Below are 22,451 nucleotides of genomic sequence, written 5' to 3' on the forward strand. Positions count from 1 at the left end.
TAAGCACTTCTCAGTTCTCTTGGCGGGGCGCTGGGGGACGGGGCCCGGCCAGGCTCGGGCTCCCCGCTGCCCCCGGTGCCCCCGGGCACCGCGAGGGGCAGGAGGGGCCGGGACGGGGCATGGCGGGACCTGCCCTCGGCCCGCGGGGCCCCCGGGCCGGGCTCTGCCCGGTGCCGGAGCCGAGCTTTGACCCCTCGGAGCCCTCCTGCCCCCCGCGCCCCCCGGGAGTGCTGCCCGTGCTGCAGTGCGTGTGTGTGTGTGTGTCTGTAGCTGAGCTCTGTCCGTCTGGGGTTCCTCACAGCCCAGTGCCGGCTTCGTTCCTCGTGTGTGCCCGTCCCGAGCCCCCCGAGCGGCGGCTGGAGCCCCCCGAGCGCTGCCCCTTCCCCCGGGCCCCGCCGGGCTGAGCCAGGGGCGCTCCTGGGGACCCCAGCGCGGATCTCGGGCCCCACAAAACACCCGGGAGAGGCTCCTCGGCAGCTCCCGCGGGCATCCCAGACCCTGCCGGGGTGGCCTCGCAGTGTCCGGGGGTATCCGGCCCTTCCCTGGCTCCCCGAGGGCTCCGGAAGGGGTCGGGGGGCGAGCGGGGGTCCCAAAGCCCGTGGAGGGCAGCGGGAGGATTTGTAGGAAGGGATTTGAGCCCCGGGGGAGAACCTCGACCCCTCCATGGAAATAAAGCCGCACCGTGCCAACCCCAGCCGGCTCCTGCTCCGCTCTTTGACGCGTCCCGGGACGGGAACCGGAGCCCCCCAAATCCTGGGGGCCGCCCCTGCCCCGCCTGTGACAGCGAGGAGGAGGAGGAGGCACTGCCAGGAGCTGAGGAGTGACCGCGGGGACACAGCCCGGCCTCGTCCTGTCCCAGCACGGACACAAATCCCGCTGGCAGCACGGAGCTGCTCCCGGGACATTTCCCAGCTCCGCTTTCCCCCTGTCCCGTGCTGCCCCCGCTCCCGGTGCTGTCCCGTCTCTCTCCCGGTGTTGTCCCCTCTCTCTCCCGGTGCTGTCCCCTCTCTCCCGGTGTTGTCCCCTCTCTCTCCCGGTGCTGTCCCCGCTCCCGGTGCTGTCCCCTCTCTCCCGGTGCTGTCCCCTCTCTCTCCCGGTGCTGTCCCCTCTCTCCCGGTGTTGTCCTCTCTCTCTCCCGGTGCTGTCCCCGCTCCCGGTGCTGTCCCGTCCCTCCCGGTGCTGTCCCCTCTCTCTCCCGGTGCTGTCCCCTCTCTCTCCCGGTGCTGTCCCCTCTCTCCCGGTGCTGTTCCCCCTCTCCCGGTGTTGTCCCCTCTCTCTCCCGGTGTTGTCCTCTCTCTCTCCCGGTGCTGTCCCGTCCCTCCCGGTGCTGTCCCGTCTCTCCCGGTGCTGTCCCCTCTCTCTCCCGGTGTTGTCCCCTCTCTCTCCCGGTGCTGTCCCCTCTCTCCCGGTGCTGTCCCCTCCCTCCCGGTACTGTCCCCTCTCTCTCCCGGTTTTGTCCCCCCTCTCCCGGTGCTGTCCCCTCTCTCTCCCGGTGCTGTCCCCTCTCTCCCGGCCGCGGGTGCCGCAGTCCCGTCCGCCCTCTGCTGGCACCGGGCTCCGTCTGCGCTGGGAGCCGGGAGGAGCTTCCAAACACCGGGAATATCGTCCTGGAAGGAGCGTCCGTGCCGGACTCCACCGGCCCGAGCCGGCCAAGCCCCTGCAGTGTCCCCCTGCCATGGCAGGGCCACCCCCGCTGTCCCAGCCCGGCCTGGGATCCACGGCTTCTCCGGGAATTCCATCCCAGCCCCTCCCAGCCAGGAATCCCCTCCCAATATCCCACCCAAATTCTCCTGTTCCAGTTTGGAGCCATTCCCTGTGTCCTGTCCCTCCGCCCCTTGTCCCCAGCCCCTCTCCAGCTCTCCTGGAGCCCCCTCAGGCCCTGCAGGGTTCTGAGCTCTCCCTGGAGCTTTTCCAGGCTGGACAATCCCAATTCTGCCTCCACGGAAGCTCCAGGCTGGAGCTGGGTGGGTCCTGTCCCCCCGTCTGTCCCCACACAAAGACACAGCCCCACTTAACCCAAAATAATTTTATTGTTGCCGTTGCTTCTGATACAAAAAAGGAATTCCACAAAGAGCCACCTCTCTGTGCGGGATAAGGGGCACAGGTTTGGGGTTTCAACACTTCCCCCCAAATAAACCAACCAGCAAGAAATGGCAATATAAAAAAAATAAAAATAAAAAAAAAACCAAACCAAACCACCACACCAGAGAGGAGGAGAGGAAACCTTGAGCTTCGAGACTTTGGCTCAACACACACACACAAACCCAGCTCTGCTAATTTATCATTATTATTATTAATACTTTTTGGATTTTGGTTTTTTTTTTAAAAAAAAGCACCTGTTGGAAAAAAACAAACCAAAAATAATAATTAAAAAAAACCAAAAAAAAAAAAAAAACAATCCCAAACATCAGGCCACCCATCCTGTCACAAGCTCTGGGACTCTTGTAAAATCCAGAGTCTGGAGCTGCTTTGAAGAGTTTTCAAGTTTGCCTGGAGCCCCGATACAGTAAACACACACATCCCCCACCCCTGGGCGGCAGCGAACCAGGAGAAATTCCCACCCCGCCAAAAAAATGTAAAGCTACAGGAAAATGCACTCCTGACAACACCGAGCGAGCATTCCCTTGGTGGTTTTCCATAAATACGGGAGGGTGGATGGATACAGTGCAGAACGCCGGCCAGGACCAGCAGCAGCTCCCGGGAGCCGCGGGCACCTCGGGCCTGGGGATGAGGCAGTTCCGTGGGAATTGGCACCTCTGATCCCGGGAATTGGCACCTTTAATACCGGGAATTGACACCTTTAATCCCGGGAATTGGCACCTTTAATCCCGGGAATCGGGCAGCTCTGATCCCGGGAACTGAGCACCTTTAATACCGGGAATTGAACACCTCTGATCCTGGGAATTGGCACCTCTGATCCTGGGAATTGGCACCTCTGATCCTGGGAATTGGCACCTTTTATCCCGGGAATCGAGCACCTTTAATCCCGGGAATCGAGCAGCTCTGATCCCGGGAATTGGCATCTCTGATTCCGGGAACTGAGCACCTCTGATCCTGGGAACTGAGCACCTTTAATCCAGGGAATTGAGCACCTTTAATCCCGGGAATTGAGCACCTTTAATCCAGGGAATTGAGCACCTTTAATCCCGGGAACTGAGCACCTCTGATCCCAGGAATCGAGCACCTTTAATCCCGGGAATTGAGCATTTTTAATCCCGGGAATTGAGCATTTTTAATCCCGGGAATTGGCACCTTTAATCCCGGGAATCGAGCACCTCTGATCCCGGGAACTGGGATCAGTTGGGATGGCTCCTGCAGCACCATCCCGAGGATTAGTGGGAGCTGCTGGGAAATGCATGGACACCAACGGAGCCACAGCTCCCCCCAGAGCTGCCCCCAGCCCCCCTCACTTTTCCTGGGATGTGGCCTTGGAGAACAGGCGGCTCCCCAGCTCCGAGTGTCCTGGAAAAGGGGGACGGGGGGGAGCAGAGGGAAGGGAGAACCTCTGGAGCTTGGAACCTTTGGCTCTCGGGAGCTTTGTGATTGTGGGCTCGGCTCAGGCACCCCCTGGAGCAGAGCAGCCCCAGAGGGTGCTGATCCCAGAGGGACATTTCCTGTGGCTGATCCCAGAGGGACATTTCCCTTGGTTGATCCCAAGGAACATTTCCCGTGGCTGATCCAGAGGAACATTTCCCGTGGCTGATCCCAGAGGGACATTTCCCGTGGCTGATCCAGGAGGAACATTTCCCGTGGCTGATCCAGAGGAACATTTCCCGTGGCTGATCCAGAGGGACATTTCCCGTGGCTGATCCAGGAGGAACATTTCCCATGTGGTTGATCCAGGAGGAACATTTCCCATGTGGTTGATCCAGAGGAACATTTCCCGTGGCTGATCCCAGAGGGACATTTCCCATGGTTGATCCAGAGGAACATTTCCCATGGCGGATTCAGGAGGAACATTTCCCGTGGCTGATCCAGAGGAACATTTCCCGTGGCTGATCCAGAGGAACATTTCCCGTGGCTGATCCCAGAGGGACATTTCCCGTGGCTGATCCAGGAGGAACATTTCCCGTGGCTGATCCAGGAGGAACATTTCCCGTGGCTGATCCAGAGGAACATTTCCTGTGGCTGTCCCGGCGGTGGCAGGAGAGGATCCCGTTGTTCCCGGGGTGGGTGGCGAGGGGCAGGGCTGCGCTGTCGGGTGGGACTGGGGGGGTCTCTCGTGGCTTTAGTAGAGCTGGAGCTGCAGCTTCATCCTCAGTGCCTGGCCCAGCTCCCCCGCCAAGTAGTCGAGGTGGTTGTCGGCCTCGAGTTTGTGCAGTTCCCTCCGGCGGGGCAGGGCCACGCTCACGATCTCCAGCAGGTACGTGCCGGGGGGGATTTTCTTGCGGCCCAGGTGCAGGAAGCTGAGCCCCTCCCTGTGGTGGATGCGGAACAGCCCCTCCTCGTTGCCCTGAGCGATGGTGTAGCGCACGCGGTTCTCCAGCGGCTCCACGGCCGGCAGCAGCTCCAGGATGTGCTCCTTGCGCGCCAGCTCCGACAGGTTCAGCGTCATGGACAGCGGCGCCTCCACGTCCATGCTGGCCAAGTTCACAGCGTGCTCCTGCCGAGGGACATTCCAGGAATTCAGGGATTGCAGGGATGGGGCAGCTGGGTTTGATTTGCCCCAGCCCTGGGGAGGATCAATAACTTCAGGACCATTCTCCTTCCAAGCCCTAAAACGACCTCTCCTGAAATTCCCGGGAGAGTTTTGGACAGAGGCCAGAGCTCCCTCTGAGGGACCATGGAATGGTTTGGGTTGAAAGGGACCTTAAATCTCACCCTGTTCCAGCCCCTTGGGACACCTCCCACTATCCCAGCTCGCTCCAAGCCCTGTCCAGCCTGGCCTTGGACATTTCCAGGGATGGGAAACGTGGGCTTTATTCCTTGGCTTCACAAGAAGGGTTTGGAGATGCCAAACCCGGGCAGATATGGATGAGCCACTGGCTGTGCCTGGGCTGAGGGAACGGGATCCACTCCAGGCCTCTGTTCCTGAAGGGATCCAGCTCCTGCAGGACGCCCTGCATTTCTCACCTGGTGCCTCTCTGTGCCGTTGACGCTGCGCCGCTGCCGGCCCCTCTTGGGGTACCCGTTGATCTTGCACTCGTAGCAGGTCTCGGGGGACAGCAGGTTGTCCTCATCCTCCTCCTGGGGCGCAGGCAGGTAGGGACCCTTCCCAAATCCCAAGCCAGAAATGCAGTGGCTGGTGGCAGAGGAGCAGAGAGAGCCAGCTCAGATCCAGGAATCCAAGGGAACGTCACCACGCCCGGGTTCTCCATGCGGGAAACACCCGCAGGGTCACGCCTGGGGCTGGGAACCGGCACAGGACGCGCCTGACACCACAGCAAGGTGGTCTCATTAATTAACCCCTTAATTAATCCCCATCCCGCACTGGGTGCATCCACAGAGCGTCTGCTGGCAGCCCTGGGACCAGCAGGGTGTGGGGATGGGCGAGGAGAAGCCGGGAAGGCCCCGGTGGCCGCTCCTTACCCCTGTCCCGCTCGGAAGTAGCCCCCGGGACAGCCACACAGGTACCCCCCGTCCGTGTTGGAGCAGCCGTAGCTGCAGGGGCTGCCCCCGGCCGAGCACTCGTCCACGTCCTGGCAGCCCCCGAAGGCCTGGTCGAAGTCGAAGCCCGAGGGACAAACGCACTTGAAGCTGCCCAGGGTGTTGTAGCAGGAGGCAGAGCCACAGGCAGAGGGGCTGGAGCACTCGTTCTCGTCTGCTCGGAGTCATGGAATGATGGGATCACGGAGCCATGGGGTCACAGAGACATGGGATGCACCTCAGGGGTACAGGATACACCCCAGGAGTACAGGATACACCCCATAGGATACACCCCAGGAGTACAGGATACACCCCAGGGGTACAGGATACACCCCATGAGTACAGGATACACCCCAGGGGTACAGGATACACCCCAGGGGTACAGGATACACCCCACAGGTACAGGATATACCCCAGGGGTACAGGATACACCCCATTGGATACACCCCAGGGGTACAGGATACACCCCATGACTACAGGATACACCCCACAGGTACAGGATACACCCCATGAGTACAGGATACACCCCATGGGATGCACCCCAGGAGTACAGGATACACCCCAGGGGTACAGGATACACCCCAGGGGTACAGGATACACCCCACAGGTACAGGATACACCCCAGGGGTACAGGATACACCCCATAGGATACACCCCATGAGTACAGGATATACCCCACAGGTACAGGATACACCCCATGGGTACAGGATACACCCCACAGGTACAGGATACACCCCATGAGTACAGGATATACCCCAGGGGTACAGGATACACCCCATAGGATACACCCCACAGGTACAGGATACACCCCAGGGGTACAGCATGCACTCTACAGGCAGGGACAGCTCCCCCAGGCTGGGGACAGCTCCCCCAGGCAGGGACAGCTCCCCCAGGCTGGGGACAGCTCCCCCAGGTGTGGGACAGCTCCCTCAGGCTGGGGACAGCTCCCCCAGGCAGGGACAGCTCCCCCAGGCGTGTCCCCCCACTCACCCACGCACTGGTTCCACTGGTAGTGCTGCACGTAGCCCTGGGGGCAGCCGCAGCGGTAGCCCCCCAGCACGTTCTGGCAGCCGTGCTGGCACCGGTGGTTCCCGTCACACTCGTCCACATCTGCAGCCAAGGGACACGGGGAGCTCAGAGCCTGTCCCCTGTCCCTGCAGGGGCTCAGGGACCCCTGGCACCCCCCAGGCTGCTCCTGTGGGCGGGGGGCTCCTGTGCCCACTCTGGCTCTTCCTGCAAAGCTGGAACTGAGTGATGCCCCCGTTCCCAATATCTGCTGGGATGGGCCCTGACTCCAACCCCTGCTCTGCTTCTGAGATCTCTCCTGCTGGAATATGGGACCGTTCCCTTCCCTGAGGATCACCCAGTCCAATCCCAGACACCCCAACAATCCCACCCTGTTCCTGAGAGCATCAGCCAAGCACTCCTGGAGCTTCCCATCCGGACTGAGGCTCTTCAGAGCCCGGGAATGCCCTGGGAATTCCTCCCCATGGAAGCACCAGAGCCCAGACCCACCTTCACAGTTGACCCCGGAGCTGTCCAGGGAAAATCCCTTCTGGCACTCGCAGTTGTAGCTGCCCGGGGTGTTCAGGCACTGCCCCTTGGCTCCGCACAGGGAGGGCTGAGCTGTGCACTCGTTGTTGTCTGCAAAACACCAGCAGGGGTTTGTGGACACCTGGGAATGCATCCCTGACTGCCTGGGAATGCATCCCTGACTGCCTGGGAATGCATCCCTGAACACCTGGGAATGCATCCCTGAACACCTGGGAATGCATCCCTGCCCACCTGGGAATGCATCCCTGAACACCTGGGAATGCATCCCTGCCCACCTGGGAATGCATCCCTGAACACCTGGGAATGCATCCCTGAACACCTGGAAATGCATCCCTGAACACCTGGGAATGCATCCCTGCCCACCTGGGAATGCATCCCTGCCCACCTGGGAATGCATCCCTGCCCACCTGGGAATGCATCCCTGACTGCCTGGGAATGCATCCCTGCCCACCTGGGAATGCATCCCTGAACACCTGGGAATGCATCCCTGACTGCCTGGGAATGCATCCCTGCCCACCTGGGAATGCATCCCTGACTGCCTGGGAATGCATCCCTGCCCACCTGTCATTCCATCCCTGCCTACCTGTCAGTCCATCCCTGCCCACCTGTCATTCCATCCCTGCCCACCTGTCATTCCATCCCTGCCCACCTGTCAGTCCATCCCTGCCCACCTGTCAGTCCATCCCTGCCCACCTGTCAGTCCATCCCTGCCCACCTGTCATTCCATCCCTGCCCACCTGTCATTCCATCCCTGCCCACCTGTCAGTCCATCCCTGCCCACCTGTCATTCCATCCCTGCCCACCTGTCAGTCCATCCCTGCCCACCTGTCAGTCCATCCCTGGCCCTGGGGCCACCTCAGCTGCTGTGGCTGAGCCCAGGCTGAGCAGCAGAGGGACAGTGCAGACACTGCCAGGGTGGCTGGAGCAGGGCAGGGTTCCAGAGCCAGGGTCTGGAAGGTTCTCCTGAGCCGGAGCTGCTCCGTGGGAAGGCGCAGGGCAGGAATTCTGCACTCACCAATGCAGGACGAGTGGTGCTGCGTGAAGCCAGGGGGACACTTGCAGTTGAAGCCCCCGATGACGTTGACACAGAGGAACTGGCAGTTGTGCTGCTTGGTGGAACACTCGTCCAGGTCTGAGGGGACAAGGACAAGGACTCGGTCTGTCCCACTGAGGCTGTGACACCTCCGTGTCCCCGTGGATGTTCACAGCCAGCCCCAGGAACAACCCCTCGAGCTCTCACAGGAGGAGAACAAACCCCTCCCCACCTCAGGCTACCACAGACACATCTGGAAGATGTTTCCCTGCCTCTCCTGCAGCTCACAAAGCTCCTCAGGCCAGGCTCCCCACACGTGCTGCTCAGCTCTGGGGGAGGTGACACCAGCTCTGGCTGGTGACAATGCCAGGCACGGCCCACGAGCAGGGACAAACAGCTCCAGGCTCCCTGGAGCTCAGCATGTGCTGTGCAGTCTCCAGGAAGGGGCCAGGAGCATTTTTACCCTGAGGAGACACCTCTGACGTGGGGAAGGGTGAAACCCTGCCCAGCCCAGCGTAGCACCTCTCCCCACATCCTCCTGCTGCCATCTGTCCACGTCTGGCTGCCCTGTCCCCTCTCCCTGCTCCTCCTCCTGGCTCCTCACCTTTGCAGATCTTGCCGTCCTCCTGCAGGACGTAGCCCCGGGGGCAGGAGCACTGGTAGCTGCCCTCGGTGTTCTTGCAGATGAAGTTGCAGGGCTTGGGGGACTGGTTACACTCGTCCAGATCTGCACTCCAGGGACAAAACACATCAGGTGGTGCTGCTGGGCAGGGTCCCCTCCACCCCTTGGACCTCCCAGCCCGCTCAGGGGCTCCTGAGCACAAGGAGATCCCGGGTTTTGTGGCTCAGGGGGGAGAATCCCCTTGGATTCTGGCATTCCTGGGTGAACACCCCATTTTCACCCTCCAGGAGGCAGGAGAGCAGAGCCAAGGGCTTTGGGGGAGCAGCTCCGTTTGAGCCAGCACCACAAATCTGGGCCAGATCCTGCAGAGGGAGAGAGCTGTGGTTCCAGAGGTGCCTTTTATGCCAACATCTGGATTCCCAGCACGGCGCTCAGGCTGGGTGGAACCAGCTGTGCTGCCTGAGGGGGGCTGGCAGCTCCCAGATTTCAGCTCAGGATCCCAGTGCTCGCCACCTGCCACACCTGGGCTCAGGGAACACAAGGAACTCATTCCTAAGGAGCTCAACGAGGACTTGGAGGTGCAGAGGACCACGAAACGAGGCGGGGGATGCAGAGCCCCGCGGCTCCCCGAGGGCAGGGAGGGTTAAAACCCGGGGAGGGAGGGGAGGGGACCCGGCTCACCCTGGCAGGCGGTGCCCGTGATGTCCGGGGTGTAGCCCAGCCGGCAGTGGCAGCGGAAGGAGCCGATGCTGTTGATGCACTGCCCGTTCCTGCACAGGTTGGGCAGCACCTTGCACTCGTCGATGTCTGCCAAGGGAGGGAGGAGCTGTCAGTGCTCATCACCCCCAAAAAAAGCGTATCTGGCAGGTAACTCAAACAGGACAAACGTCTCGGAGCTGTCTGGGCACCGTGGGCTGGCAGCTCCCAGCTGGCAATAAACATCCCCCTGTTAAAGCTGAAGGATAAACTGGATTGCTCAGTAAACTGGATTGCTGAATAAACTGGATTGCTGAATAAACTGGATTTCTCAATAAACTGGATTTCTCAATAAACTGGAATTCTGGCTGAACTTTCACAAAGCAGAAATCTTCTGCACATTCCCTGGAAATGTGTGGGGCTTCTCCCCAGAGCAGGGATGGAGGCTGAGAGAGGGACTCTGTTAAATTTAAATAAGCATATAATAATAATTTAATAAAATTAAATAAGCATCATTTCCATGCTAAGCTACATTTGGCTGCTGACCCATCCTATTCCTTTTGCCAGCTTTATCTGCAGGGTTTATGTTCTGCTGTAATCTTCCAGCAGTTCTTCTCATTTTACACCGTGTGATAAATAATTCTGATTAAGACCTTTCATCTGTTCTCTCCTTTGTTAATAAATAACTATAACAGACCTGGATCTGCCATCCTTAGACCTTGAATGTCAGAGAGACTCCTTAAAATTAACCCAAAAATCCAAGGCTAAGGCAGGGCTGGGCTGAAACTCCCTTTCACCCCATGAAAGCAGAGCGAGTGAATTCTGCCAGCTGCCAGGGAACACGGGAGCAGCTCCTGGTGAGCTCCAGGGGGATTCTCCCCGTGCCCAGCCCTGCCCTGCTCACCTCTGCCGTCCGTGGAGTAGCCAGGGCCGTGGGGACACATCTTCTTGTAGTGGGCAGTGCCGGGCAGGGGGCAGAGCTCGCACTGGGGGCCCCAGCTGCGCCCGCTGTTGCAGCAGCACTCGGATTTGGTGACCAGGTTGCGGTTGGTGGAGGACATCTGGCACATGGTCTGCAGCACCTCCGTGAAGCAGAAGCCCTGGCGGGTGTCTGGGCACGGAGAGGGGACACAAATCCAGGGGCTGGGGTGGTGCCAGCACCAGGGGGAATGGAGCAGTGTGGGTTGGAGGGGTTTGGGGTGCTCCAAAAACCTTCCTGCTCAGGAGCAAAGGATTCCAGAATGGTTTGGGTTGGAGGGACCTTAAATCCCACCTTCCACTGTCCCAGGCTGCTCCAAGCCCTGGTCTTGGGCACTGCCAGGGATCCAGGGGCAGCCACAGCTGCTCTGGGCACCTGTGCCAGGGCCTCACCCCCTCCCAGGGCAGAATTCCCCCCCAATATCCCATCTGGCAGCAGGAAGCCATTCCCTGTGCCCTGTCCCTCCATCCCTTGTCCCTGTCCCGCTCTCTGAGCCCCCCTGAGGAGCTCCCTGTGCAGCCCAGGGGGGCATTACCGATGCACTCGGTGCCCGAGGGGCTGACTTCGAAGCCCTCGTTGCAGTCGCAGCGATAACTCCCGGCCGTGTTCACGCAGCGCCCGTTGGGGCAGATCCCGGGCTTGGTGCGGCACTCGTTCTCATCTGCCAGGGGGACACCACACACGGCCCTGCTGAGGCCAGGGAAAAACCTTCCCGGCTTCCCACTCCCTCTGGAGCACCCTCACCGAGCCCCTGAGGATCCCTTCCGTGCCTCTGGGCAGCTGGGAGGAACCTCAGCCTGCCCTGGGGAAAACACCCTCCCATCCCAGGCTTCTCCCAGAGCAGGGGGCGCAGAATTCAGCTTCCCTGGCTTTCCCATGCTCCAGCTGCTGCTGGGATTGGATTGGACTGGATTGGACTGGATTGGACTGGACTGGACTGGACTGGACTGGAGTGGATTGGATTGGGTTGGATTGGATTGGATTGGGTTGGGTTGGATTGGATTGGATTGGATTGGATTGGATTGGATTGGATTGGATTGGATTGGATTGGATTGGATTGGATTGGATTGGATTGGATTGGATTGGGTTGGATTGGGTTGGATTGGATTGGGTTGGATTGGGTTGGATTGGGTTGGGTTGGATTGGGTTGGGTTGGATTGGGTTGGATTGGATTGGATTGGGTTGGATTGGATTGGATTGGGTTGGATTGGGTTGGGTTGGATTGGGTTGGATTGGGTTGGATTGGGTTGGATTGGATTGGATTGGGTTGGATTGGGTTGGATTGGGTTGGATTGGGTTGGATTGGGTTGGATTGGATTGGATTGGATTGGGTTGGATCGGGTTGGATCGGGTTGGATTGGAGCCATCTCTGTCCTGTGCAGCTCTGGGTTGTTCATTCCCACCCATTCCAAAAGCAGCTCAGGAAAGCTCAGAAGGACACGCGGTGGCACAGGGCTGTGTCACCCCGGGGGGACAGGGATGCACAGAGGTTTGTGTGTCCTGCTGGGACACTCGGGAGGCTGTGACATGTGGGAAAGCCCAGGGAGGATCCCGAGGATGTAAAATACAGGATGTAAAATACAGGATGTAGAAGAAAGGATGTAAAATACAGGATGTAAAAGAAAGGAGGATGCAGAGCACAGCTCCGTGGATGGATGATCCCTCGGAGAGGACGCTGTCCGTGCCCCGGGGTGCCCCCAGCCTGTCCCGGTACCTGTGCACCCCTCTCCATCGGGCCGGCGCTGCATCCCCGGCGGGCAGATGCACATGAAGGTGCCGATGAGGTTCTTGCAGAGCATCCCCCGGGACTCGCAGTCGTGCAGCCCCTCCGCGCACTCGTCCAGATCTGCACCGAGACCGTCAGAGCCCTGCCAGCCCCAGCTCTGCCCATCCCCGCAGCCCGGTTGGCACACGGCTTAAAAACACCACGGAACGAGCCTGGGACTCCTCCAGTGCCACCCCTGCCGGGACACCTCCCAGGGCAGGGACACCTCCCATAACAGGGACACCTCCCATAACAGGGACACCTCCCATAACAGGGACACCTCCCATAACAGGGACACCTCCTATGGCAGGGACACCTCCCATAACAGGGACACCTCCCACGGCAGGGACACCTCCACGGCAGGGACACCTCCCATGGCAGGGACACCTCCCATAACAGGGACACCTCCCAGGGCAGGGACACCTCCCATGGCAGGGACACCTCCCAGGGCAGGGACACCTCCCAGGGCAGGGACACCTCCCATGGCAGGGACACCTCCCATAACAGGGACACCTCCCACGGCAGGGACACCTCCCATGGCAGGGACACCTCCCACGGCAGGGACACCTCCCATAACAGGGACACCTCCCATGGCAGGGACACCTCCCATGGCAGGGACACCTCCCACTGTCCCAGGCTGCTCCAAACCCCGCCCAGCCAAGCCTCGGACAATTCCAGGGATGCAGGGGCAGCCGCAGCTGCTCTGGGAAACCTCGCCACCCTCCCAGGGAAGAATTCCTCCCTGGCACAGGACACCGAGGTGGGTGAGGCTGAGAGAAGCCAGCGCAGGATTCCCACCATTCCCGCACACCGCTGGCCGAGCGCAGGGGCTGGGCTGGCTTTGGGCCGTGCCCTGCTGGCTGCAGAAGGGGTTTTACCTCTGCACATCCTCCTGTCCTCCCGCAGCGCGTACCCAGAGGGGCAGGTGCACTCGTAGGAGCCGAAGGTGTTGATGCAGCGGAAGGCGCAGAGCAGCGGGTTCAGGGAGCACTCGTTGATGTCTGCAGGGAGGACAGGACAGAGCTCACCTGGGTGCCCTCAGCAGGGCCCTCCCCAGGGCACAGCCACCCTCCCTGGGCATCCATCCCTCCAGAGCTTTGATGGGAACGGGCTGCTGCTCCCTGGGGAGCTCCCGTGTTCATCCAGGGCTCCAGGGCTGCTCCTGCGCTCCAGAGGGAGCTGAAGGAGCCCAGCGTGCCGAGCAGCCCCATCCAGCTTTTCCACACCATCCCTGGGGGGCTGGCCCGGGCAGGGGCGGGGGTCCCACAGAGCCCAGCGTGGGTGCTGGGGATGAAGGGTCTGTGGCCCAGGGTTACCTTCACAGGTCATCATGGGCCCCGGCTCAAAGCCCTCGTCGCAGGCGCACTCGAAGCCTCCCACCACGTTGGTGCAGGTGCCGTTCCCACAGGGATTGCCAATGGAGCACTCGTCCGTGTCTGGGGAGTGAGGAGGAGGAGGAGGAGGAGGAGGAAGAAGAGGAGGAGGAGGAGGAGGAGGAGGAGGAGGAGGAGGAGGAGGAGGGGGAGGAGGGGGAGGATGGGGCTGGGCTGGGCTCTTGCAGGCAGAGCCCCCAAAGTGCCCCAGCGGGGCAGCAGCGTGTCCATACAGACACCAATCCAGCACCTCTGGAGGGAGGGGGACAGAGCAGGAGGGAGCAGGGCACCCCCGCAGACCCCACAGACCCCACAGACCCCCACAGACCCCCACAGACCCCCGCAGACCCCACAGACCCCACAGACCCCCACAGACCCCCGCAGACCCTCCCAGAAGCCCCCCAGAGCCTCACCCACGCAGTTGACCCCGGTGTAGTCCAGGTTGTAGCCGAAGGGGCACTCGCAGCGGAAGGAGCCGTCGGTGTTGATGCAGGCGCCGTTGATGCACACCCCCAGGTTCTCCGAGCACTCGTTCACATCTGGAAATGGAAAATGAAGCTTCACACGGCCACAAACAGCCCTGTCCCCTGGGGACGGGCAGGGGATGCTCGGGTGATCCCGGGAGCTCCAGGCTGAGGGGTGAAGCCCTGGTGAGCAGCTGTGGTTTGGGGGTGCCCAGTCCCGTGTGCCCCCAGGATCCCACCCTGCTCTCCAGCAGCCCAGGTCTGGTCAAAGCCAGGCACCAACCCCCATCCCCGCACCCAGGCTCACCTTCCCGGGTGTCACCCGGGCCTGGGATGGCCCCGTGGCCGTAGGGACACAGCTCCTGGAAGGCAACTGGAAAGAGAGCAGGAAAGAGGGATGTGCTGAAGGGATTCTGCTCCCAGCAGCTAAAGTGGGCTTTGGAGACTCCTGGAAGTCCCCTGGGGAGACACGCACCACTGTCCCGAGAGGACACAGCCATCCCTTTCCCGGGCACACCCCACCCCTCCCGGGACACCCCACCCCTCTCCCGGGCACACCCCACCCCTCCTGGGGACACCCCACCTTTCCTGGGGACACCCCACCCCTCCCGGGACACCCCACCCCTCCTGGGGACACCCCACCCCTCCTGGGGACACCCCACCCCTCTCCCGGGCACACCCCACCCCTCTCCCGGGACACCCCACCCCTCTCCCGGGCACACCCCACCCCTCTCCCGTTCCTACCGTTCCCCTCCTGCGGGCACAGCTCGCAGGGGTCTCCCCAGCCCTCCCCGGGCATTTTGCTGCAGCAGCACCGAGCCTTGGTGGTGTTGAAGGCTTTGGGCACGGAGCACTTCCCGTTGTCGAAGCGAGTGAAGCAGAAGCTCTGGCGGGTGTCTGGGGGAGGATGGGGACGTGCCAAGGTCAGGGGGGATCCCGGGAATTGCGCTCCCTCCCGCCCGGGAGCGGCCGCACTGACCGAAGCAGCGGCGCCCGTTGTCGGACAGAACGAAGCCCGGCGGACACACGCACTGGAAGCTGCCGGGGGTGTTGGTGCACGTCCCGAACAGGCAGATGTTGGGCTCCTCCTCGCACTCGTTGATGTCTGGGAGCGGCAGGGACACAGCCAGAGCTCGTTAGAACAGCTCAGGGGGTGTTCGGGGGGCTGGACACCGCCCCTGCCCCACCGCTCACCCCTCCCGGGGAGAACGGGCACGGCAGCGCCCCGAGCCTCCGGTGCCCCGGGGCTCCCAGCAGCGATCCAGGGTACCCCGGGCCCCTCGGGAAGGACAGGCTGAGGTGTCCCGTGGGCACGGAGCCGACCTTACCGATGCAGTTGTCGTTCTGCACCTCGTAGCCAGGGGGGCAGATGCAGCGGAAGGAGCCCTCCAGGTTCTGGCAGGTGCCAGGGGAGCAGGTCCCGGGCAGGCTCACGCACTCGTTGATGTCTGCAGAGGGGAAAACAGCCGGGGCTGGGGTCTGGCTGGGCCCTGCCTCGCCCCACAGGTGACAGGGAACAGGGGACACGTTTCCAGCCTGCTTCCCAGGGCATCCCCTGAGACTTTAGGGCGTTCCCAGGACGTTTCTCCCGCCTCCTGCAGGTCCCAGCACAGACAGGACAGGCCTGGAGGGGCCGGTCCGGCCCTCCAGGGGCATTTCAGTGACCAGGATTCGCTTCCTTGGGGCTGCTTCTGGAGAATCCCACCGCTGGGACCAGCTTGGGGACCACATGGACAGCACCAGCCTGGCCAGAGGACCCTGGACACTGGAGTGGGCACTGGAGTGGACATTGGAGTGGGCACTGGAGTGGACACTGGAGTGGGCAGTGGAGTGGACACTGGAGTGGGCACTGGAGTGGACACTGGAGTGGGCATTGGAGTGGGCACTGGAGTGGACATTGGAGTGGACACTGGAGTGGGCACTGGAGTGGACACTGGAGTGGGCATTGGAGTGGACACTGGAGTGGGCATTGGAGTGGGCATTGGAGTGGGCATTGGAGTGGGCACTGGAGTGGGCACTGGAGTGGGCATTGGAGTGGGCACTGGAGTGGGCATTGGAGTGGACACTGGAGTGGGCACTGGAGTGGACACTGGAGTGGACAGTGGAGTGGACACTCACCCACGCAGTTTTTGCCGTCGGGGGTGCGGTCGTAGCCCTCCTGGCACAGGCACTGGAAGGAGCCGACGCTGTTGATGCACTGCCCGTTCCTGCACACCTGCCCCACCAGGGACGAGCACTCGTCCACGTCTGCGGCGCCCAGAGCAGAGGCAGAGCGAGAGCGTCACAGTCAGCCGTGGCACACCCGGGGCCACCAGGGCTGGTGGCAGTGTCCCCAGGGCTGGTGGCAGTGTCCCCAGGGCTCGGGGCACTCACCCATGCAGTCGTTGTTGTGCGTGAGCTCGAAGCCCGGGAAGCACAGGCAGTTGTAGGAGCCCACGGTGTTCTTGCAGGTGCCGTTGCCGCAGGGCTGCCGGTCACACTCATCGATGTCTGCGGGGACAAGGGGACACCTGAGAGGCTGCAGGGCACGGGGACAGCCTGGAGGGACACTGCTGTCCCTGGCAGCAGTGTCAGGGATTTGTGTCCCCCTGGGGTGGCACTGACCCATGCACATGGTCTGCTCCCCGGTGGCCTTGAAGCCGTTGTGGCAGATGCAGACGTAGCTGCCCTCGGTGTCCACGCAGTCGCCGTGGCTGCACACGTTGGGGATCTCCTGGCACTCGTTGCGACCTGAAACGGAGCCCAGGGGGTCCAGGTGAGGGGCAGGGAGGGGATGGGTGGGGAGAGCAGAGCCCCACGCACACTTTGGAGAGGTGACTTCACAGACAATGAGATTTGTGCGCTGTCATCCCGGAAAAAACGGGGGGGGGGGGTGAGCAGGAGTGTGCTCAGGTGTGTCCAGGTGTTCCCCAGGTGTCCCCAGGTGTTCCCCAGGTGTCCCCACGTGTTTCCAGGAGTGTGCTCTGGTGTGTCCCAGGTGTTCCCCAGGTGTTCCCAGGTGTTCCCCAGGTGTTCCCCAGGTGTTCCCCAGGTGTGTCCAGGTGTGTCCAGCTGTTCCCCAGGTGTTCCCCACGTGTGTCCAGGTGTTCCCCAGGTGTTCCCCAGGTGTGTGCTCTGGTGTGTCCCAGGTGTTCCCCAGGTGTTCCCCACGTGTGTCCAGGTGTTCCCCAGGTGTCCCCAGGTGTCCCCAGGTGTCCCCAGCTGTCCCCAGCTGTTCCCCAGGTGTCCCCAGGTGTCCCCAGCTGTTCCCCAGCTGTTCCCCAGGTGTGTCCAGGTGTGTCCAGGTGTGTCCAGGTGTTCCCTTACCCACGCAGGCCCCCCCCGGGGACAGGCGGTATCCGGTGGCGCACTCGCAGCGGAAGCTGCCCGGGATGTTGACACACTCGGCGTGCCGCTGGCACAGCGTCTCCCCGCTGCTGCACTCGTCGATGTCTGCAGCGGGAACAGCCCGGCTCAGGAAGGACCGCGGGATCGGGGAGTCCAACCCCCGGTACCGTGCAGGACATCCCAAAAATCGCCCCCCGTGGAGCTGCTGGCAGCCCCGGGGCAGTGTCCCGGGGCGGGAGGAGCCGGAATTCCCGCTGGGATGCGCTACCTTCGCAGATGAGCAGGATGTTGTTGTAGCTGAAGCCGATGGGGCACTCGCAGCGGAAGCTCCCGATCTGGTTGATGCAGACGCCGTTGGTGCAGATGGCCGGGATCTCGCTGCACTCATCGATATCTGCACCCAATCCAACATCAGCATCCCGCCCCGGCATCCCGGGAATGCTCCAGAGCATCAGCATCCCGGGAATGCTCCAGAGCATCAGCATCCCGGGAATGCTCCAGAGCAACAGAATCCCGCCCCGACATTCCGGGAATGCTCCAGAACAACAGCATCCCCCGCCCCGGCATCCCGGGAACGCTCCACGACATCAGCATCCCACCCCGGCATCCCGGGAATGCTCCAGAACAACAGCATCCCCCGCCCCAGCATCCCGGGAACGCTCCAGAGCAACAGAATCCCGCCCCGGCATCCCGGGAATGCTCCAGAACAACAGCATCCAGCCCCAGCATCCCGGGAATGCTCCACAGCATCAGCATCCCGGGAATGCTCCAGAGCAACAGCATCCCACTCCAGCATCCCGGGAACGCTCCACGACATCAGCATCCCACCCCGGCATCCCGGGAATGCTCCACAGCATCAGCATCCCGCCCCGACATTCCGGGAATGCTCCACAGCATCAGCATCCCGCCCCGACATTCCGGGAATGCTGGGAGATGCTGGGATAACGCTGCCCATTCCCGAGAGAGGATTTTGGGAAGGCTCCACTCGGGACATCCCTCTCTGAGTGTCCCATGCAGATATCGGGATGGCTCTGGGGTCCCACCACCAATTCCCTGCTGCACTTCCTTCCCAGGAAAAGATCAACTCATCTCTTCAGTCCCTGGCACTGCCAAGCCTCTTTTCCTGGCCCCATAACCTTTAATTCCCTGCGGGATGACAGCAGGGGCTGCATCCTGTGGGGATGCAGGATTCACTCACCGATGGGCTTCCCTGTGTGGATGTCGATGATGAAGCCGGGGGCTTGGTTCCCACACAGGATCTGGTACTCGGCTGGAAAGGGAACAGCGAGGTCACAGCTGTGCCCAGGGAGGGACAGGGTGCTGGAATCGGGGTCTGGCAGGCAGCAGGGGCTCCCCACCGTGCTTGGAGCCACCTCCAGAGCGCTCTCCTTTCTCCCCATTTATTTCGTTGGTGTCCATGCCCCAAATTTCATGGGAAAACGGGAAAATGGACGGGACAGGGATCACAGGGGAAGGACTTACGGCTGGCAGGGGTGGGACAGGGCTCGCAGGGTTTGTTCCAGGCCTTGCCGATGTTGTAGGAGCAGCAGCACATCTTCTTGGTCATGTTGAAGGACAGCTCGTTCTCACAGGTGTCGTTGTAGTTGCGGTAGCAAACGCTCTTCCTCATGTCTGCAAGGGCAGTGCCAGGCTTGGGACAGCCCTGGGAATGGCACTGCCAATCCTGGGAGTGGCACTGCCAGCCCTGGGAATGGCACTGCCAGCCCTGGGAGTGGCACTGCCAGCCCTGGGAATGGCACTGCCAGCCTTGGGAATGGAACTGCCAATCCTGGGAATGGCACTGGCAGCGCTGGGAATGGCACTGCCAATCCTGGGAATGGCACTGCCAGCCCTGGGAATGGCACTGCCAATCCTGGGAATGGCACTGGCAGCGCTGGGAATGGCACTGCCAGCCCTGGGAATGGCACTGGCAATCCTGGGAATGGCACTGGCAGCCCTGGGAATGGCACTGCCAGCCCTGGGAATGGCACTGCCAGCCCTGGGAATGTCACTGCCAGCCCTGGGAATGGCACTGGCAATCCTGGGAATGGCACTGCCAGTTTTGGGAATGGCAGGAAAGACCCCCACACGAGCCCAGCCCACGCCTGATCTGTCACCCAGACCAGAGCACCGAGTGCCACATCCAGCTTTGAATCCCAGCCCGTTTCCAGCACTTCTGCTCCATCCCCTTGGCACAGCCCCCTCTGGGATGGCAGTGCCAGCCCCCTCCCCACAGATCCAGCCCCCTCCCCACGGATCCAGCCCCCTCCCCACGGATCCAGCCCCCTCCCCACAGATCCAGCCCCCTCCCCACGGATCCACCCCCTCCCCACAGATCCAGCCCCCTCCCCACGGATCCACCCCCTCCCCACGGATCCAGCCCCCTCCCCACAGATCCAGCCCCCTCCCCACGGATCCACCCCCTCCCCACGGATCCAGCCCCCTCCCCAGGGATCCAGCCCCCTCCCCACAGATCCAGCCCCCTCCCCACAGATCCAGACCCCTCCCCACAGATCCAGACCCCTCCCCACAGATCCAGACCCCTCCCCACGGATCCACCCCCTCCCCACAGATCCAGCCCTCTCCCCACAGATCCAGCCCCCTCCCCACGGATCCACCCCCTCCCCACAGATCCAGCCCCCTCCTCACAGATCCAGACCCCTCCCCACAGATCCAGCCCCCTCCCCACGGATCCACCCCCTCCCCACAGATCCAGCCCCCTCCCCACGGATCCAGCCCCCTCCCCACAGATCCAGCCCCCTCCCCACGGATCCAGCCCCCTCCCCACGGATCCAGCCCCCTCCCCACGGATCCAGCCGGATGGGAGCCGTACCCATGCAGTTGTTTCCCCCGTTGACCTGCATGTACTCGGGGGGGCACACGCAGGTGTAGTTGCCCAGGGTGTTGTAGCAGGTGCCGGGGCCACAGATCCCGATGTGGGCAGAGCACTCATCGATATCTGCGGGAGAAAGGAGTCAGAGCACCGGGGACACGGCTGGAGCAGGGCTGGGGACAGGCCTGGCACCAGGGACGGGTGGCTTTGGCACAGGGACCAGGCCGGGCTGGCATGGGGACAGGTTTGTGATGAGGAAATCTGGGAAGGAAAGGGGAAGGGATGCTGCCAACCATTCCTGGGGCAGCTGGGATGCACACACAGCTCTGGCACACACCTTGTCACACATACAGGGTGCCACCCATGTCCCCAGCCCCTGGAACAGGTGCCACCCTGTCCCCAGCCCCTGGAGCAGGTGCCAGCCTGTCCCCAGCCCCTGGAGCAGGTGCCAGCCTGTCCCCAGCCCCTGGAGCAGGTGCCAGCCTGTCCCCAGCCCCTGGAACAGGTGCCAGCCTGTCCCCAGCCCCTGGAGCAGGTGCCACCCTGTCCCCAGCCCCTGGAGCAGGTGCCAGCCTGTCCCCAGCCCCGGTACCTTCACAGATCCGGGTGTCCTCGTTCAGGTAGTAGCCCAGGGGACACTCGCACTGGAAGCTGCCGAAGGTGTTGACGCAGTTCCCGCCCTGGCACAGCCCTGGCAGCTCCTGGCACTCGTCGATGTCTGAGGAGGGACAGCAGGGGTGTCCCCACAGGGCTGGGGTCCCCCAGCACCCCATCCCTCGGGAAGGGCCGTGGGAACAGGGAGAACTCACCCTCCAGGATGACGGTGATGGGGTTGGGGCGGAACCCTTCTCCCCCAGGGCACAAGGTCTTGTACTCGGCTGTGGAGAGAGGTGGGCAGAGCTGAGGGGGCTCCGCAGAGCCAGGAGGGAGAGCCAGGAGAATCCTGGAATTGGCCACGAGGATGTGGCCAGGGCTCACCGCCTGCCGAGCCAGCTGAGCCATCCCACAGCCCACCCTCCCTCCAATTCCACATTCCCTCGCCCGGAATGAAGGATCCCAGCCTGGATCCCCCAGACACCACAGCCTGGCCTCCCCCACCCCTCTCCATCTCTGTCCTGCCCTGGCTGGAGCAGCAAATCCTGAACTCGGCACCTCCATTCTGAGCTGAGGATCCCTCGGGAAGCGTCCCTGCCTCTCTCCCCTCCTCCCCAGCCGTGTCCACCCCAAGCTCTTCCCCACTCACTGGTGTTGGCTGGAGGACAGAGCTCGCAGGGGTTGCCCCAGGCACGGCCCAGGGAGCAGCAGCAGGAGGCTCGGGTGACCCCCACGCCGATCTCGGCGCTGCAGGAGATGCCCCCGTCCCCTCGGTCCTGCGTGTCCAGGAAGCAATTCCCGACCCGGGTATCTGCACAGAGACAGCGCTGCTGAGCAAAGCCTCGCCTGCAGAGCTCGTGGGTGCAGCAGGGATGGAATCACGGCTTTGTGGAGTGATTCGGGATGGAAGGGACCTTAAAGGTGATCCCGTCCCACACCCTGCCATGGGCTGCAAAGGAATTGGAAATCTTCCAGGGATAAGGAAGAAATGTGGATTCCTGGGAGCTGTGTGGGATCGTGGAATCAATCCCAAATGGTTTGAAGGGACCTGAAGGATCATCCTGGCCATGGGCAGGGACATCTTCCACTGTCCCAGGCTGCTCCAAACCCCGTCCACCCCGGCCTTGGGCACTGCCAGGGAACAAAACAGCCCCAGAGCTGCCCTGGGGCAACCAGAGGGGCACCCACAGTGGTGGCAGCGACACGAGGTGGGGCACACTCATCAGGACCTGGGTTCTGCTGCTGCTGCAGGGTTAAACCCATGGGGGACAGTCAGGTGGGGACAGTCAGGTGGGGACAGTCAGGTGGGGACAGCCAGGGGGGGACAGCCAGGTGGGGACAGCCAGGTGGGGACAGCCAGGTGGGGACAGCCAGGTGGGGACAGCCAGGGGGGGACAGCCAGGAGGGGACAGTCAGGAGGGGACAGCCAGGAGGGGACAGCCAGGGCAGGACAGCCAGGGGGGGACAGCCAGGGGGGGACAGCCAGGAGGGGACAGTCAGGTGGGGACAGTCAGGGGGGGACAGCCAGGGGGGGACAGCCAGGGGGGGACAGTCAGGAGGGGACAGTCAGGGGGGGACAGTCAGGAGGGGACAGTCAGGGGGGGACAGTCAGGAGGGGACAGTCA

At 62.3% G+C, this 22,451-nt stretch overlaps 1 protein-coding gene across 2 annotated transcripts in view; it reads right to left on the reverse strand.

The window, feature by feature from the left end:
- Positions 1–4,215: 4,215 nt before the first annotated feature.
- Positions 4,216–22,451, reverse strand: part of FBN3 (fibrillin 3) — a 69,330-nt gene continuing 51,094 nt past the window's right edge. For both annotated transcript variants that reach the window (XM_058858612.1, XM_058858610.1), the window contains exons 36-64: positions 21,476–21,637; positions 21,042–21,110; positions 20,825–20,950; positions 20,233–20,358; positions 18,882–19,031; positions 18,598–18,669; positions 17,668–17,793; positions 17,379–17,504; positions 16,677–16,802; positions 16,446–16,562; positions 16,191–16,319; positions 15,401–15,520; positions 15,052–15,177; positions 14,817–14,969; positions 14,380–14,445; positions 14,022–14,147; positions 13,552–13,671; positions 13,114–13,236; positions 12,185–12,316; positions 11,006–11,131; positions 10,396–10,602; positions 9,477–9,602; positions 8,778–8,900; positions 8,156–8,272; positions 7,102–7,230; positions 6,577–6,696; positions 5,530–5,761; positions 5,074–5,242; positions 4,216–4,603 (exon numbers count right to left, since the gene is read on the reverse strand). In XM_058858612.1, coding sequence (XP_058714595.1) covers positions 4,229–4,603; positions 5,074–5,242; positions 5,530–5,761; positions 6,577–6,696; positions 7,102–7,230; positions 8,156–8,272; positions 8,778–8,900; positions 9,477–9,602; positions 10,396–10,602; positions 11,006–11,131; positions 12,185–12,316; positions 13,114–13,236; positions 13,552–13,671; positions 14,022–14,147; positions 14,380–14,445; positions 14,817–14,969; positions 15,052–15,177; positions 15,401–15,520; positions 16,191–16,319; positions 16,446–16,562; positions 16,677–16,802; positions 17,379–17,504; positions 17,668–17,793; positions 18,598–18,669; positions 18,882–19,031; positions 20,233–20,358; positions 20,825–20,950; positions 21,042–21,110; positions 21,476–21,637 — 4,019 coding nt within the window. In that variant the 3' untranslated portion in view covers positions 4,216–4,228. The remainder of the gene's footprint in view (positions 4,604–5,073; positions 5,243–5,529; positions 5,762–6,576; positions 6,697–7,101; positions 7,231–8,155; positions 8,273–8,777; positions 8,901–9,476; positions 9,603–10,395; positions 10,603–11,005; positions 11,132–12,184; positions 12,317–13,113; positions 13,237–13,551; positions 13,672–14,021; positions 14,148–14,379; positions 14,446–14,816; positions 14,970–15,051; positions 15,178–15,400; positions 15,521–16,190; positions 16,320–16,445; positions 16,563–16,676; positions 16,803–17,378; positions 17,505–17,667; positions 17,794–18,597; positions 18,670–18,881; positions 19,032–20,232; positions 20,359–20,824; positions 20,951–21,041; positions 21,111–21,475; positions 21,638–22,451) is intronic.

Source organism: Poecile atricapillus, chromosome 28 (assembly GCF_030490865.1).
Source record: "Poecile atricapillus isolate bPoeAtr1 chromosome 28, bPoeAtr1.hap1, whole genome shotgun sequence".
NCBI classification, from domain to species: Eukaryota; Metazoa; Chordata; class Aves; order Passeriformes; family Paridae; genus Poecile; species Poecile atricapillus.